The sequence below is a fragment of the Globicephala melas genome, chromosome 2 (assembly GCF_963455315.2).
Source record: "Globicephala melas chromosome 2, mGloMel1.2, whole genome shotgun sequence".
NCBI classification, from domain to species: Eukaryota; Metazoa; Chordata; class Mammalia; order Artiodactyla; family Delphinidae; genus Globicephala; species Globicephala melas.
In genome coordinates, this window is record NC_083315.2 from 14,227,743 (window position 1) to 14,243,413 (window position 15,671).

Sequence of the window (15,671 nt, forward strand, 5' to 3'; positions counted from 1 at the left end):
TCTGTTATTTTGTCCTGTTACTCAGCTATCTAATCAGTTCTTTGAATACATCAAACCTACTGACTACATTAAACAGTCAGAATCACGGATCTGGGAGCCTTTTGTAGGGTGGTCATAAAAAACAGCGGGTTAAAAGGGACCCTTTATATGTTTCTTGTAAATTAGGATAAAGAGTCTCTGCAGAGAAAATCAGTCCACATCTGCATGAAGTCTCCGATTCAGTGTTTTGATTCAGACCTTTTTTAGGGTGTTCGTTTGCGTGGCAGCAGAAAGAACATTTTCCAGGCAAGTGAACATTGTTTGTTGTGGGTAAACCCTTCCAGTGCTGAAAACATGGAATGCCGTGATTACCCCTCCAGAGAAAGCTCCGACGGTGTTAGGAAACCTGAGAGAGCAGCCTTGCCTCCGAGCGCCCCAGTTAACACACAGGGCAGGAGCCACAGTTCTGTCTTCTGGGGTTCACTGCATTTAGCCAGCGTGGCTCCATTTGTGAAAAGCCTTCCTAGCTCCTTTTGGTTAAGAATGCTTCTAAAAGGAAATGTCCTCTAACATTTCTACATCTGTCATCTACTGTCAGCCATTAGCTGATCTCATAGTAAGTAAAAGAAACTAGGCTCGGAGGAGGAAGCTCACTCAACTAATTTAACTCTAACTGTAGTTGAGACATGGTGGGATTAATGGGTGAGGTTAAAGCAGAAAGTAAATATTTAGGGCATCTTATTGATCATTAAGTCATCAACTTTGGATTGTGTGTTGGTTGTGAGTGCAGATGGCTGCATGTAACAGGAAGATCCTAGCACAGAGGCTTAACAGATGTCTATTTTTTTCACATATGAATCCTGGAGGTAGGGGCTTCAGTCTTGGTGCAGTGGATGTTATCAGTCTCTCAGGTGCCTTTCCTTCTGCTCTGCCATCATTGGTATGATGGCTTATTGTCCTATGATGGCATCATTGCGGCTGTTTCCCTGTGGTTGGGGAAGACAAAAGGCGGAAGAGCCAGGGGTCAAAGGGCCATGTCAGCAAGTCTCTCCCTTTATACCAGCTACACCAGTAATGATGCTGGGAAGTCTTCCAAGAATGTCTCATGGCCAGAGCTAGGCACTTGTCCTCCCCGGCCAATCACTGGCCAAGGGGAATGAGAAAACCATACCTAGTTCAGAGCAGTTTGTCCTCTGGGGCTGGGGTAGGGGCATGTCTACTTTCATAAATACATTTGAGTTCTATTGTTAGCAAAGAAAGGGATTGGATATGCAATCTATCCAATAGGTGGGACCATGGTTGTATTAGGAATTGACTGTCTACTCAGTGATTTTTATTTTACCTAAGATTTAGTATCAGTCATCGATGCAGTACCCTTTCATCCATTTTTTCCTATTCTCCTGGTATAGGAAGGCTACTAATATGTAGTATTCTTTATATAAAAATTTAAGATCATTTGCTTGTTGTCACTCATATTGTAAATTTCATTAGAAATACGAGTGACAATAAGCATATAGTACGTGTGTGTGTGTGTGTATCTTTTAAATAAAAACCAGAGAAAGGAATGGAGAGCACACTTAAGACTGAACTATTTGCCTGCATAGTAAAGGAAGTAAATACTTCACCCTTATCCCGAGCGCCTGTCCTGAACATTCTGCTCAGGTCAGAGCTTATCAGGGGGCCTGTAGCCATAGCACATACCTCTGCGCTGCAGTGAAGCATGTGCATGGGAGAGGGAAGAGATGGTGGCGAAAGATAAAAATAATGAGCCAGACTTAAGCCTAATGATAGCTTATGTTCTCTCACACTTAATTATATAACGGAGATACCTTTTTTTTTCTCCTTATGATCAAAATAGCCTACTATTTATCATACTGCCATTAACGGTTTAATTACTAGTGACTGAGGAGGGTGATTTGCAGAGACCTAAAATTATGGCTAATCTCTGAGAAGAAAAAAAAAGCAATTTAGTGCTCAGATAAGATAAATATGTTCTAATGTTGATTTCATGAATAAAGCAAATGTTTAATGTGGTCAGCATCTAATATCTGAGTCATAGCCATGAGATACTGCATTTTAAAAGAATGTTACTTAGTATGTTCGTGTCTGGTTATACCTCAGGTCAAATAATGCCCCTCAAATCAGGTTTGAATATGGTAAAATCTCTATGTCATGTTAAAGTGTAACATCAGTATTAGTCATGATCTTTAAGAACCAGGTAGTGTATACAATTAAACTTCACTTTTAGGCTGTAATTAGGGAGACCATGTAATTTTTTTTTGAAATTTTTATATTTTTTAATTTAATTTTTATTTTATTTATTTTTATTTATTTATTTTTTTGGCTGCGCTGGGCCTTCACTGCAGCGCACGGACTCTTCGTTGCGGGCTCAGTAGTTGCAGCCTGTGGGCTTAGTTGTCCCGAGGCATGTGGGATCTTAGTTTCCCTACCAGTGATCGAACCCACGTCCCCTGCATTGGAAGGCAGGTTCTTAACCACTGGACCACCAGGGAGGTCCCGGGAGACCATGTAATTTATCATCTGAACTAAGACATTTTTTTGGCCTAAGTATTTATAGTCTTGGGTAGATAAACATGACTTTACTACAGAGTGATACAACTTTCAGCAACTTACCTTCATCCTCTCAACTAGTCGTGAGTTTTGCCTGCTCGGTTTTTAGATTGGATGGCTGTTAGTGTGACAGTGGGATTATCTTAGGTCCCTCTTTTTGGTTCATGTGTCCGTGTGGGATCTTTCCCCAGATTAATTCTGGCCTCTCCCCGGGGGGAAAGGAGTGACTCCTTTCACTAGCGAGTTGGAGAGAAGAAATGAGCGTTGCCCAGCTCCTCTGCCTGCCACAGGGGGCATTCTGCAGTGATCTCCACCAGGTGGCAGGCTTTCTGGGTGGGTTCTATGCTTGGGGGTGGGGAGGAGGTTGGGGAGGCCTGTGGGTGCTCATAAATTGGGTAAGTTTGATTTGAGCATAAGTAATTAGTAACAGGAAGCCCATTGTGGCCACAATTTAGGCCTCTTCCTCTAAGCCAGCATGTCTAGCTAATGATGCTAGAAGTATTCTCCATTTGTTTAATTTCTGCCTCTTCTCAATTGGTTACATCTGTCCTGGTGACGCCTTGTTTTAAACCTAGAGGTAGGCAGCTATGTTTCTGTTTGACCGTAGGCTTACCTGTTAGGGTCTGTGGCTTAAAAGTAACAATAAACTAGGACAGTGTATGAGTGAAATGGAGAACGTTTAATAATCATGCTGAACAAGCTGGGCAAACAGGACCCACAGTTACTGTGGGTCCAATACACATGATCCTTGTTTTGGTTTGTTTGTTTGGTTGGTTGGTTTTTTTTGTTTGTTTTTTGCGGTACGCGGGCCTCTCACTGCTGTGGCCTCTCCCGTTGCAGAGCACAGGCTCTGGACGCGCAGGCTCAGTGGCCATGGCTCACGGGCCCAGCCGCTCCGTGGCATGTGGGATCTTCCCGGACCGGGGCACGAACCCGTGTGCCCTGCGTCGGCAGGCGGACTCCCAACCACTGCGCCACCGGGGAAGCCCCTGGTTGTTTTTTTTTAACTTTATTTTTTTATTAATTTTTATTGGAGTATAGCTGCTTTACAGTGTTTTGTTAGTTTCTGCTGTACAGCAGAGTGACTCAGTTGTACGTATACATATATCCCCTCTTTCTTGAATTTCCTTCCCATTTAGGTCACCACAGCATTGAGTAGAGTTCCCTGAGCTATACGGTAGGTTCTCATTAGCCATTGCACATGATCCTTGATGATAACTAGACCCTGGCTTATGTAAAGAGCAGCCTTTTCCCGCCTTTGCCTCATCACCTTTGCTGTTCTGGGCTGGATATCAGTTTATTTGATTTGGCCTGTTTTGAGCATCCTTCCACATTGGAGTATTTACTTCAGAAAACAGATTTTCTCAAGTTAATTCTTCTGTTCAAAAAAGGAGCATTAAAATTGTTTTTCTTTCTCTCCTTATATAAAATATTCTTTTAGATCCATTATAAAGAAGAGTATAAAAAGTCTAAAGACAAGTGTACATTTGTGACTGACACGCCTATGCTAAAACATGTAAAACGTATTGGCGCTTTTATTTCTGAGGTAAGGTATCAAAACGTGCAAAATGGCTTTCATTTTCTTTTTCTATTTATGTAAGTAAAAGTCTGTGCATGAAAGTTAGACAATAATATTTTCGATAACACCACTGAATGTTGGTAATATCTGTATATTACATAATTCTGCACACTATGTCAATTAACTCATGTAAACTGATAAGTTTTATTATTTATGGTTGATGTATTTTATTATATGCCTATTTTGACTCTAACCCTTTCTTATTTATCTAAAATTACTCTTAAAAAAGGGATATTTTTATTCAATAGAAAGTATTGGCAAGTTCCATTATTTTATTTCTTAACAGACTTTATTAGATATAAATGATTCAATATAATTTTGAAAATAAGTGAAACCAACAGATTCCATAAAATGTGGTATCTTTGGTAAGTAACTTTAAATCAGTTTGAACTATTTTTGAGTAGGATCAGTTCAACAGAGATACCTGTTATGAAACCATAGAGTGAGAAATACACTACATTCATTTTCCAGCTGAGATATCATAGAGTCTTTTTCTGAGAGCATTTAGAACTGCAACTTATGTTGTCTTATAAAGCACAATGTTAACGGTAATTTCTGTGATGAGGCACTGCTGGTTTCTGTGAATATATCATTTCAAAGAGATAAACTTGAAAGGAAGATGATTAGATAGTGTTGTAAATGACTGACCTCTAGTGTTTCGTAAGTTATGTTGGGAAAAGATCAATATGATATTCTCGGGATTATTTCTGTCAACGTGAAAACATTTTGAAGAAAATTGGTAAATTTTAAGTACCCAAATCCAAAGAGTTATGGGAACGCAAGGCTTACGCAGGCTATATGCTCAATAAATCAGCACTCAAATCTAGCTCCAAGTGGGAGTAACAGCAGGGACCTGTGGACAGAGTGGGGAAAACCACGGTTTTGTTTATTTGTGTCAGCTATTAGTTCTCCTGCACAGAGAAAAGGAAAAGGGCAACCTGTTATGTTCCTTTGAACTTAATGTTCCCAAGAGTAAATAGTGAATGAGTGTCTCTCTTTATGAGTAACGATTGAGATCACTTAGAGACAGTGCAGATTGCACGTGGGAAGGTGCACAAACAGCAAAAAAGCACCCCCTGCACCCCGCCATTGTGGTGAAAGGAGTTAAGAGGACTTGAATAAAGGAATGTTGTCCTTTGCATTCAGGTTCTAGACTGTAAATTCTAATGACTTGTGTTTTCTGGAACAATTTAAATGTCTCATTGTTCTCATGTTTCTTTGCTGATCAAACATGAAATTGTCAATACACACAAATAGATTTACTTTGAGAAATGTGCATGGGTTTAAACAGAAAAATAGTCATTATTACTTTTTACCAAATTTATTTAAGGTTTTTAATTTGAGGTATAATTGACATTTAACATTTTATTAGTTTCAGGTGCACAGTGTACATGCTTCGATACTTGTATACTTGTATGCCTTGTGAAAGGATAACCACGATTGTCTGGTTACCACCTGTCACCACACAGAGTCACACATCTTATTTCTTTTTTTTCCCTTGTGATGAGAACTTTTAAGATCTACTCTCCTAGCAACTTTCAAATGTGCAGTACATTGTTATTAACTATAGTCACCATGCTGGACCTTATGTCCCCATGTATTTATTTTATGACTGGAACTTTGTACCTCTTAACTCCTTTCACCCATTTCCCCCATCGCTCAACCCCCCCTCTCCCAGTCGTTATTTTCTTGCATGTTTCATTTAAAGGTTTTACCATGATAAACTGGATTTCTTTTTCTTTCTTCAAATATGTTCATCAGGTTCAGTATCTACGATTAAAATGGACTTTATATTTTTTAACTGATTCTGTTTCTGAAGAAAGTACTTTTTTATTCTTTTTCAATATTCACAATAAAAAAAGCTAAGAAATATTTTTTCCCTTTTCTTTCTCCTCGCCCAGGCAAAATACAAAGGCACCATTAAGGCGGACCTTTCCAATTCTCTTTATAAGCAGATGCCAGCCACAATTGACAGTGTCTTTGCAAGAGAAGTTACACAGCTACAGAGTGAGGTGTGGTTCTCCTGAATTACTATATAATTGTGTAGACCAAACATATACCTAGTACAAATTGTTTAGCATTTTAAAAAGAGTTGTTTGTCTTAGATATTAAATACGGAGAGAAAAGTTGGAAGCGACTGATCCATGTGCTGTCAGCTGTCGCCGGTGGAATCAGAATGACAAGGACCTGCCAGTATGTCAGTTACATGACGCTGTTTTTCCTAGTTCCATTCACCACTACTAATAGAGCAAATTCGAATCTTATTTAGACAGTTTACTTAGATTACAATCTTATAGCAAATATTAAACTAGTCTTTAATTTAACTATGATCTTTAAGGGGAGAACATTCCAGTAGCTTATTAAAAGTTGCATAAAAATTAATGGTTAAATTCAGGATCCACAGATCTGTGCTCCATCAATTAGACAAGTGGTTCCTGAATTTCTTTTCCGTGGATGGTGTTTTTCACTTGGTAGCATATCTCAGGCTACCAACAGAGAGCCTCCACCAGGCGGAAATGGCCATTTTAGTGATTGCAAGTTGCAGATGAACTTAAGAACTGTCATCATGTAAACTCATTTTGAATCCACATAATTTTCTTTTTATAGTACATCAACACAGAAGGAAGCCTTAATGCATTTAATCTATTGTGTTTCTTAAAACAGAATTTCAAAGCAGAATATTTCGCCTCTTTCTCACTCCTATTATTGCTTTGTTTTCTTCATAGCACGAGCTGATTTTTTTTTTTTTTTTTTTTGGTTACTTTATTAATCCCTAAGAGAGCAGGGACCTTATCTGTCTTGTTCCCTGCTCCACCTCTGTGCTTAGAACAGTCCCTGGAACACAGGGAGGATTCAGTAAACACTTGTAAAATGGATTTTTGTTCAATTTATTGATTTCCTTTCTAAGGGGATGTTTCCTTTTACATAGTTTATGTTTTTCATGCTACATTTTTGGTTAGTAATAATAAATACAAAGAAATGCTTACTATGTGTCAGGTAGTGTTCTATGCATTTCACACATATTTATATCATTTAATCCTCACAACTGCATGAGATATCCTCATTTTGGAGATGTAGAAACTGAAGCACAGAGAGGTTAGGTAACTTGCCCAAGGTTGCACAGCTAATACATGGCAGAGCCAGCACATGAACATGGATAGATTGACTCCAGAGTCTGGGTTCTTAACTATACCCCTTACCACCGCTTTTTACTATTTCTATCCCTCTTTTTCTTATTAAACAAGTTACTTCTTTTTTCAGAATCTTTTTACTTTTAAGTAGAGGATACCTAGATAATTTTAAAATAGTCTGAAAATAAATTACTCTTGAACAATACCAAGTATTGTTATCCTTTGCAGAATATCTTTAAGTACTTCATTATCACAAACTTAAATGTCCACTATGTACCCAGCTTGGCAGTAAGCTAATCTCAGCTCTGCACATGAAGCTAAAAATATATGCCAGGGTTCTGCATGGCTGACCATGACTAATATGCCCCCTTTTTTTCCTGCCAACACCTGGTAACCCAGCCACTTGCTGATCACACGGACTACTTTATAAAGCAAGAAATTACAACACTTGATATTTGACAACATTTATGCAATAATAATAATAATAAGCAACAATTATGCGATAAAGAAAAGAAACAATCTTTTCTTGTTTTTATACTTGGGAAGGTAAGATTTTCAGGTATTTACATGCTAATTGCTTTGGAAGGGCACGGCTTTTCTCAAATTTTTATGGCATAAACACATCTATAGTACACAAATATGTGCACATAGAACTTAACATACAAAATAATCCATACTGTACATTTTGGAATCTATCTCTTTTTTTCCAGAATAGGTTATCACTTACATTAGAATATGCACCCTTATGTGTGCTCTCAAGGAACATCACTGCCCAGTGTTATAGTCACTGAACTTGTTAGAAAGGAAAAACCTGGATTCCAAAGAAGGTATCTATTTCAAAGATTTATGTAATTGTAATAACATTTCTTTAGATTTACATAAATCTACTTTATTATTGTTAAAATTTCAATTCTCAATTGCCTAATAAGACAGGCAAGAAAGTAGAACTATTTGATAGTGTCTGTGATAATTATAGAACTAACCTTTTACTGTGTCCAAATAGTATCAGATTTGTGCCAACCTGAATTAGAGTATTAGTATTAGGCAAATACTAAAATTTAACTGTGTTCCAACTTCTATTGAAAAGTATCCTCAACTTTTGACACTGGAACAAAATATCATCTTAAAATCAATTTGCAAACATTCTCAGATGCTTACATCCAAACTAGAGTGATGAGGTGAAGTTAGCTAGGTTAATACTCCTTGTAGAAAATGGCTGATAGGAAGAAACGCCTTACAAAAAAGAGAGAGAGACAGATGTGGAGATTTTAGGAAGCCATTTTGTTAGATAACTCTCATTAAAACTTTTACAGGCAAAGATCACAAAGAAATCTTCTGGAAATGGATGGGCTGTGCCATGAAGTGCTGTGACCCTTCTCACCAGAGCTGTCTCAAGCAGAGACTAAATAATCCCTTATCACGGAAGTGATATAGGCTACTCAGGCGTCCGACCTGAGGAGATTTATGAGAGCTGATGTTTTTATCTACAGTGGCCACAAGGTCCTGTTTCAGGAGCTTCAGGGCTGCCTGTGTTATGGGATTAAAAGTACATTTACCTATATAGTAGTTATGAAATATACTGTAAATCAGAAATATATGTATATATGAGATATAAACATATAAGATGGAATATATAACATAAATGTGTGTATTATTTGCGTAAACATATTTACGTATAATTTATATAAGACTACTGCAAGCATCTTCCACTAGTTAGGCATCTAGTGCCGTAGCAACCTTAATTCACAAGGTTGGAAGAAAACAGTATTAATCTAGGGAAGTGCCACACATTAATGACAGATCCTAAGAAATCAAATTTATCAGAAAATTTATTAGTGTGACATAATTTTCCATTAGCTATTTTAAGGGCGAAAATTAATATGATAAAGTTCAGCTGCCTCCAATTTGATGTAGTCTTAATTCTAAAGTGGTGCTTAGCAGCAGCTATAAATGAAATGACTATTTTAATGCTGCAAGTAGAAAATTACATAGCCTTTTTAAGAAAGAATGCTTTTTAAAATTGTGCTTGATGACTCACCACTTCTATGATAACCCACAAAATGATCAGCTGCATTGGTTATAAGTTCACAAGTATCAGTCAAAAACGCCAAATCAACCAGGCATCCAGCAGAAAGGAGACAGGCATATGCTAGTTTTTTTTTTCCTTATAACAGATCTCATAGAAGTTGTTTCTTGGCTTAAGAGACTTGGCCACTCACTAAACTCCTCCTTTCTTCCCACGAGTTATAATATATAATGTAATGAAACTGAGATAATGGACTTTCTCAGTCTGAATGGAGGTTCTTAATGGGTATCCTGTTTAACATAATTAATTGGTGAAAATGTAAACGATAAGTTCATCAGAATTAGATAACCTGATGGGTTAAATCAGCAGACAGACTCTAGCAAGATGAATTATCCCTGGAATAATGTGAGGTGCTGTATGCGAGGCCTAATAATCAACCAGATGTGGGAACAGGGCTGAGCAGGAGTGAACAAGACTTAGGGGCATTAGCTGACAGAAATCTCAACACAGTAATCAAAAGGAAAATGGTGTGATCCATGGATGTGTTAATAGCATATAGCACATTTGAGATGATAACCTAGATTAAACTGAGCAGTTCTAATTAGGATAGGTCAGGCCATATCTGGGATATTGTGGACACCTTAAGAAAGAGGTGGAAAAGTTGGAATTGTACTTCAGAGAGCGTTTAGAGTGTACAGGGGTTCAGTACCTTAATCTACACAGACAGGTCCGGGGAATGGAAGCCACTGACAGCTGTGTTCCCACGTTTGGAGTTCTGTCCTGTGAACCAGATTCTTCCCTTATGGCCAAATGGATGCAGCTCCTGGGAGATAGACTTGAGTTTCATTAAAGGAGGAACTTTGTATCAGCATCTTCAAAATTTAGAGACTGTGATACCCAGGTTGAGTTCTCTTTCACTGGAAGTTTTCAAGAAAAGCTTGGTGGGGGAAGCCAGAGAAGGGATTTGAACATTGATATTTGTGCTAGATGACGTTCCCTTTTTTTTGGTAGGATTGGATGCTTTTACTTAAAAAAATTATTTTTGTAATTATCACTTTAATCCTTTAGACAAGTATATTATCTAAGTTAAGTGGGTGGTTAATTCTACTTATTAAAGCCTACGAGGAGTTTAAGCTCGTGAGAATGTTTAATAAACTCTTTTATTCATTCATTCACTAAACATTTATTGCATTTCTGTTCTGTGTCATTCAGTATGACTGGCACAGGATATTAAAAGATATGTAAGATACGGACACAGCTCTCAAGGAGCTCATGTTGGTAAAAAGTTTTCCCTTAAGTGTAACTGTATTCTTGCAATAAAAATTAGATCTTGTTTTGTTCTTGGTGACCACTGTTCTAGTTTTTCTTTTTTAAGTTACCTTTATTCTGTGCCAAGTAATTCCAATTCCATTTAATATCTTATTATTAAACTTTTAATATATATATTTTAAATTAATATTAAAATAATTCATTAATTTATTCTTGTTTTATTCTCATCCGTTTAGTTATTCTTGTTTTTTTATTTACTTTTTTATACAGTATGTTCTTATTAGTCATCGATTTTATACACATCAGTGTATACATGTCAATCCCAATCGCCCAATTCATCACACCACCATCCCCCCCCCCGCGGCTTTCCCCCCTTGGTGTCCATACGTTTCTTCTCTACATCTGTGTCTCAACTTCTACCCTGCAAAGAGGTTTATCTGTACTATTTTTCTAGGTTCCACATACATGCGTTAATATACGATATTTGTTTTTCTCTTTCTGACTTACTTCACTCTGTATGACAGTCTCTAGATCCATCCACGTCTCAACAAATGAGCCAATGTCATTCCTTTTTATGGCTGAGTAATATTCCATTGTATATATGTACCACATCTTCTTCATGCATTCATCTGTCAATGGGCATTTAGTTGCTTCCATGACCTGACTATTGTAAATAGTGCTGCAATGAACATTGGGGTGCATGTGTCTTTTTGAATTATGTTTTTCTCTGGGTATATGCCCAGTAGTGGGACTGCTGGTAATTCTATTTTTAGTTTTTTAAGGAACCTCCATACTGTTCTCCATAGTGGCTGTATCAATTTACATTCCCACCAACAGTGCCAGAGGGTTCCCTTTTCTCCACACCCTCTCCAACATTTGATGTTTGTAGATTTTCTGATGATGCCCATTCTAACTGGTGTGAGGTGGTACCTCATTGAGGTTTTGATTTGCATTTCTCTAATAATTAGTGATGTTGAGCAGCTTTTCACGTGCTTCTTGGCCATCTGTATGTCTTCTTTGGAAAAATGTCTATTTAGGTCTTCTGCCCATTTTTGGATTGGGTTGTTTGTTTCTTTAATATTGAGCTGCATGAGCTGTTTATATATTTTGGAGATTAATCCTTTGTCCGTTGATTTGTTTGCAAATGTTTTCTCCCATTCTGAGGGTTGTCTTTTCATCTTGTCTGTGGTTTCCTTTGCTGTGCAAAAGCTTTGAAGTTTCATTAGGTCCCATTTGTTTATTTTTGTTTTTATTTCCATGACTCTAGGAGGTGGATCAAAAAAGATCTTGCTGTGATTTATGTCAAAGAGTGTTCTTCCTATGTTTTCCTCCAAGAGTTTTATAGTGTCCAGTCTTACATTTAGGTCTCTAATCCATTTCGAATTTATTTTTGTGTTTGGTGTTAGGGAGTGTTCTAATTTCATTCTTTTACGTGTAGCTGTCCACTTTTCCCAGCACCACTTATTGAAGAGACTGTCTGTTCTCCATTGTATATCCTTGCCTCCTTTGTCATAGATTAGTTGACCATAGGTGCGTGGGTTTATCTCTGGGCTTTGTATCTTGTTCCATTGATCTTTGTTTCTGTTTTTGTGCCAGTACCATATTGTCTTGATTACTGTAGCTTTGTAGTGTAGTCTGAAGTCAGGGAGTCTGATTCCTCCAGCTCCGTTTTTTTTTCCCTCAAGACTGCTTTGGCTATTCGGGGTCTTTTGTGTCTCCATACAAATTTTAAGATGATTTGTTCTAGTTCTGTAAAAAATGCCATTGGTAATTTGATAGGGATTGCATTGAATCTGTAGATTGCTTTGGGTAGTATAGTCATTTTCACAGTATTGATTCTTCCAATCCAAGAACATGGTATATCTCTCCATCTGTTGGTATCATCTTTAATTTCTTTCATCAGTGTCTTATAGTTTTCTGCATACAGGTCTTTTTTCTCCCTAGGTAGGTTTATTCCTAGGTGTTTTATTCTTTTTGTTGCAATGGTAAATGGGAGTGTTTCTTTAATTTCTCTTTCAGATTTTTCATCATTAGTGTATAGGAATGAAGGAGATTTCTGTGAATTAATTTTGTATCCTGCAACTTTACCAAATTCATTGATTAGCTCTAGTAGTTTTCTGGTGGCATTTTTAGGATTCTCTATGTATAGTATCATGTCATCTGCAAACAGTGACAGTTTTACTTCTTCTTTTCCAGTTTGGATTCTTTTCATTTCTTTTTCTTCTCTGATTGCCCTGGCTAGGACTTCCAAAACTATGTTGAATAATAGTGGTGAGAGTGGGCATCCTTGTCTTGTTCCTGATCTTAGAGGAAATGCTTTCAGTTTTTCACCATTGAGAATGATGTTTACTGTGGGTTTGTCGTATATGGCCTTTATTATGTTGAGGTAGTTTCCCTCTATGCCCACTTTCGGGAGAGTTTTTATCATAAATGGGTGTTGAATTTTGTCAAAAGCTTTTTCTGCATCTATTGAGATGATCATATGGTTTTTATTCCTCAATTTGTCAATATGGTGTATGACATTGATTGATTTGCGTATATTGAAGAATCCTTGCATCCCTGGGGTAAGTCCCACGTTATCATGTGTATGATCCTTTTAGTGTGCTGTTGGATTCTGTTTGCTACTATTTTGTTGAGGATTTTTGCATCTATATTCATCAGTGATATTAGTCTATAATTTTCTTTTTTTGTAGTATCTTTGTCTGGTTTTGGTATCAGGGTGATGGTGGCCTCATAGAATGAGTTTGGGAGTATTCCTTCCTCTGCAATTTTTTGGAAGAGTTTGAGAAGGATGGGTGTTAGCTCTTCTCTAAATGTTTGATAGAATTCACCTGTGAAGCCATCTGGTCCTGGGCTTTTGTTAGTTGGAAGATTTTTCATCACAGTTTCAATTTCATTACTTGTGATTGGTCTGTTCATATTTTCTGTTTCTTCTTGGTTCAGTCTTGGAAGCTTGTACCTTTCTAAGAATTTGTCCATTTCTTCCAGGTTGTCCATTTTATTGCCATAGAGTTGCTTGTAGTAGTCTCTTAGGATGCTTTGTATTTCTGCGGTGTCTGTTGTAACTTCTCCTTTTTCATTTCTAATTTTATTGATTTGAGTCCTCTCTCTCTTTTTCTTGATGAGTCTGGCTAATGGTTTATCAATTTTGTTTATCTTCTCAAAGAACCAGCTTTTAGTTTTATTGATCTTTGCTATTGTTTTCTTTATTTCTATTTCATTTATTTCTGCTCTGATCTTTATGATTTCTTTCCTTCTGCTAACTTTGGGTTTTGTTTGTTCTTCTTTCTCTCGTTCCTTTAGGTGTAAGGTTAGATTGTTTATTTGAGATTTTTCTTGTTTCTTGAGGTAGGCTTGTATAGCTATAAACTTCCCTCTTAGAACTGCTTTTACTGCATCCCATAGGTTTTGGATCATCGTGTTTTCGTTGTCATTTGTCTCTAGGTATTTTTTAATTTCCTCTTTGATTTCTTCCGTGATCTCTTGGTTATTTAGTAATGTATTGTTTAGCCTCCATGTGTTTGTGTTTTTTACGTTTTTTTCCCTGTAATTCATTTCTAATCGCATAGCATTGTGGTCAGAAAAGATGCTTGATATGATTTCAATTTTCTTAAATTTACTGAGGCTGGATTTGTGACCCAAGATGTGATCTATCCTGGAGAATGTTCCATGCGCACTTGAGAAGAAAGTGTAATCTGCAGTTTTTGGATGGAATGTCCTATAAATATCAATTAAATCTATCTGGTCTATTGTATCATTTAAAGCTTCTGTTTCCTTATTTATTTTCGTTTTGGATGATCTGTCCATTGGTGTAAGTGAGGTGTTAAAGTCCCCCACTATTATTGTGTTACTGTCGATTTCCTCTTTTATAGCTGTTAGCAGTTGCCTTATGTATTGAGGTGATCCTATGTTTGGTGCATATATATTTATAATTGTTATATCTTATTCTTGGTTTGATCCCTTGATCATTATGTAGTGTCCTTCCTTGTCTCTTGTAACATTCTTTATTTTAAAGTCCATTTTATCTGATATGAGTATAGCTACTCCAGCTTTCTTTTGATTTCCATTTGCATGGAATATCTTTTTCCATCGCCTCACTTTCAGTCTGTATGTGTCCCTAGGTCTGAAGTGGGTCTCTTGTAGACAGCATATATATGGGTCTTGTTTTTGTATCCATTCAGCAAGCTTGTGTCTTTTGGTTGGAGCATTTAGTCCATTCACGTTTAAGGTAATTATGGATATATATGTTCCTATGACCATTTTCTTAATTGTTTTGGGTTTGTTTTTGTAGGTCCTTTTCTTCCCTTGTGTTTCCCACTTAGAGAACTTTCTTTAGCCTTTGTTGTAGAGCTGGTTTGGTAGTGCTGAATTGTCTTAGCTTTTGCTTGTCTGTAAAGCTTTTGATTTCTCCATCGAATCTGAATGTGATCCTTGCCGGATAGAGTAATCTTGGTTGTAGTTTCTTCCCCTTCATCACTCTAAGTATATCACGCCACTCCCTTCTGGCTTGTAGAGTTTCTGCTGAGAAATCAGCTGTTAACCTGATGGGAGTTCCCTTGTATGTTATTTGTCATTTTTCCCTTTCAATAATTTTTCTTTGTCTTTAATTTTTGCCAATTTGATTACTATGTGTCTCGGCGTGTTTCTCCTTGGGTTTATCCTGTATGGGACTTGCTGCGCTTCCTGGACTTGGGTGGCTATTTCCTTTCCCATGTTAGGGAAGTTTTCGACTGTAATCTCTTCAGATATTTTCTGGGGTCCTATTTCTTCACTCACTGAGCAAATATTTATTGCAGTTTATGTCAGGCACTCTTCTGGGTTCTGAGCAGGTATTGAACTAGACAGTTATATTCTAGTACGAGAAGACAGAAAATAAGTAATTTTACAAAAATTAAACTGAGTAATTTAAACTTGTGAAGGGAATAAATAGGATAATATGGCATTAGACTGAGAGTAAGGGGATAATTTGCTGTCTTATGGATCTTCTTCAGTTTCTAACTCTGTTGAGGTTGGTTAGTTCTACTTCTGAAGTACTTCTGATTATTCTCATGTCTTCTCTCCAACCCTGTGTGGGACAGATTTAATATGGTGGTGATGGGTGGCATCGCTATGATGC

At 37.2% G+C, this 15,671-nt stretch overlaps 1 protein-coding gene across 8 annotated transcripts in view; it reads left to right on the forward strand.

The window, feature by feature from the left end:
• NEBL (nebulette) overlaps window positions 1–15,671 on the forward strand; it is a 339,860-nt gene that overhangs the window by 231,524 nt on the left and 92,665 nt on the right. For 6 of the 8 annotated variants that reach the window (XM_060293080.1, XM_060293055.1, XM_060293059.1 and 3 more), the window contains 2 exons: window positions 3,992–4,096; window positions 6,031–6,141. The exons of the other annotated variants lie outside the window; for them this stretch is intronic. In XM_060293080.1, the coding sequence (XP_060149063.1) occupies window positions 3,992–4,096; window positions 6,031–6,141 (216 nt within the window). The remainder of the gene's footprint in view (window positions 1–3,991; window positions 4,097–6,030; window positions 6,142–15,671) is intronic. 8 annotated transcript variants of the gene reach the window in all.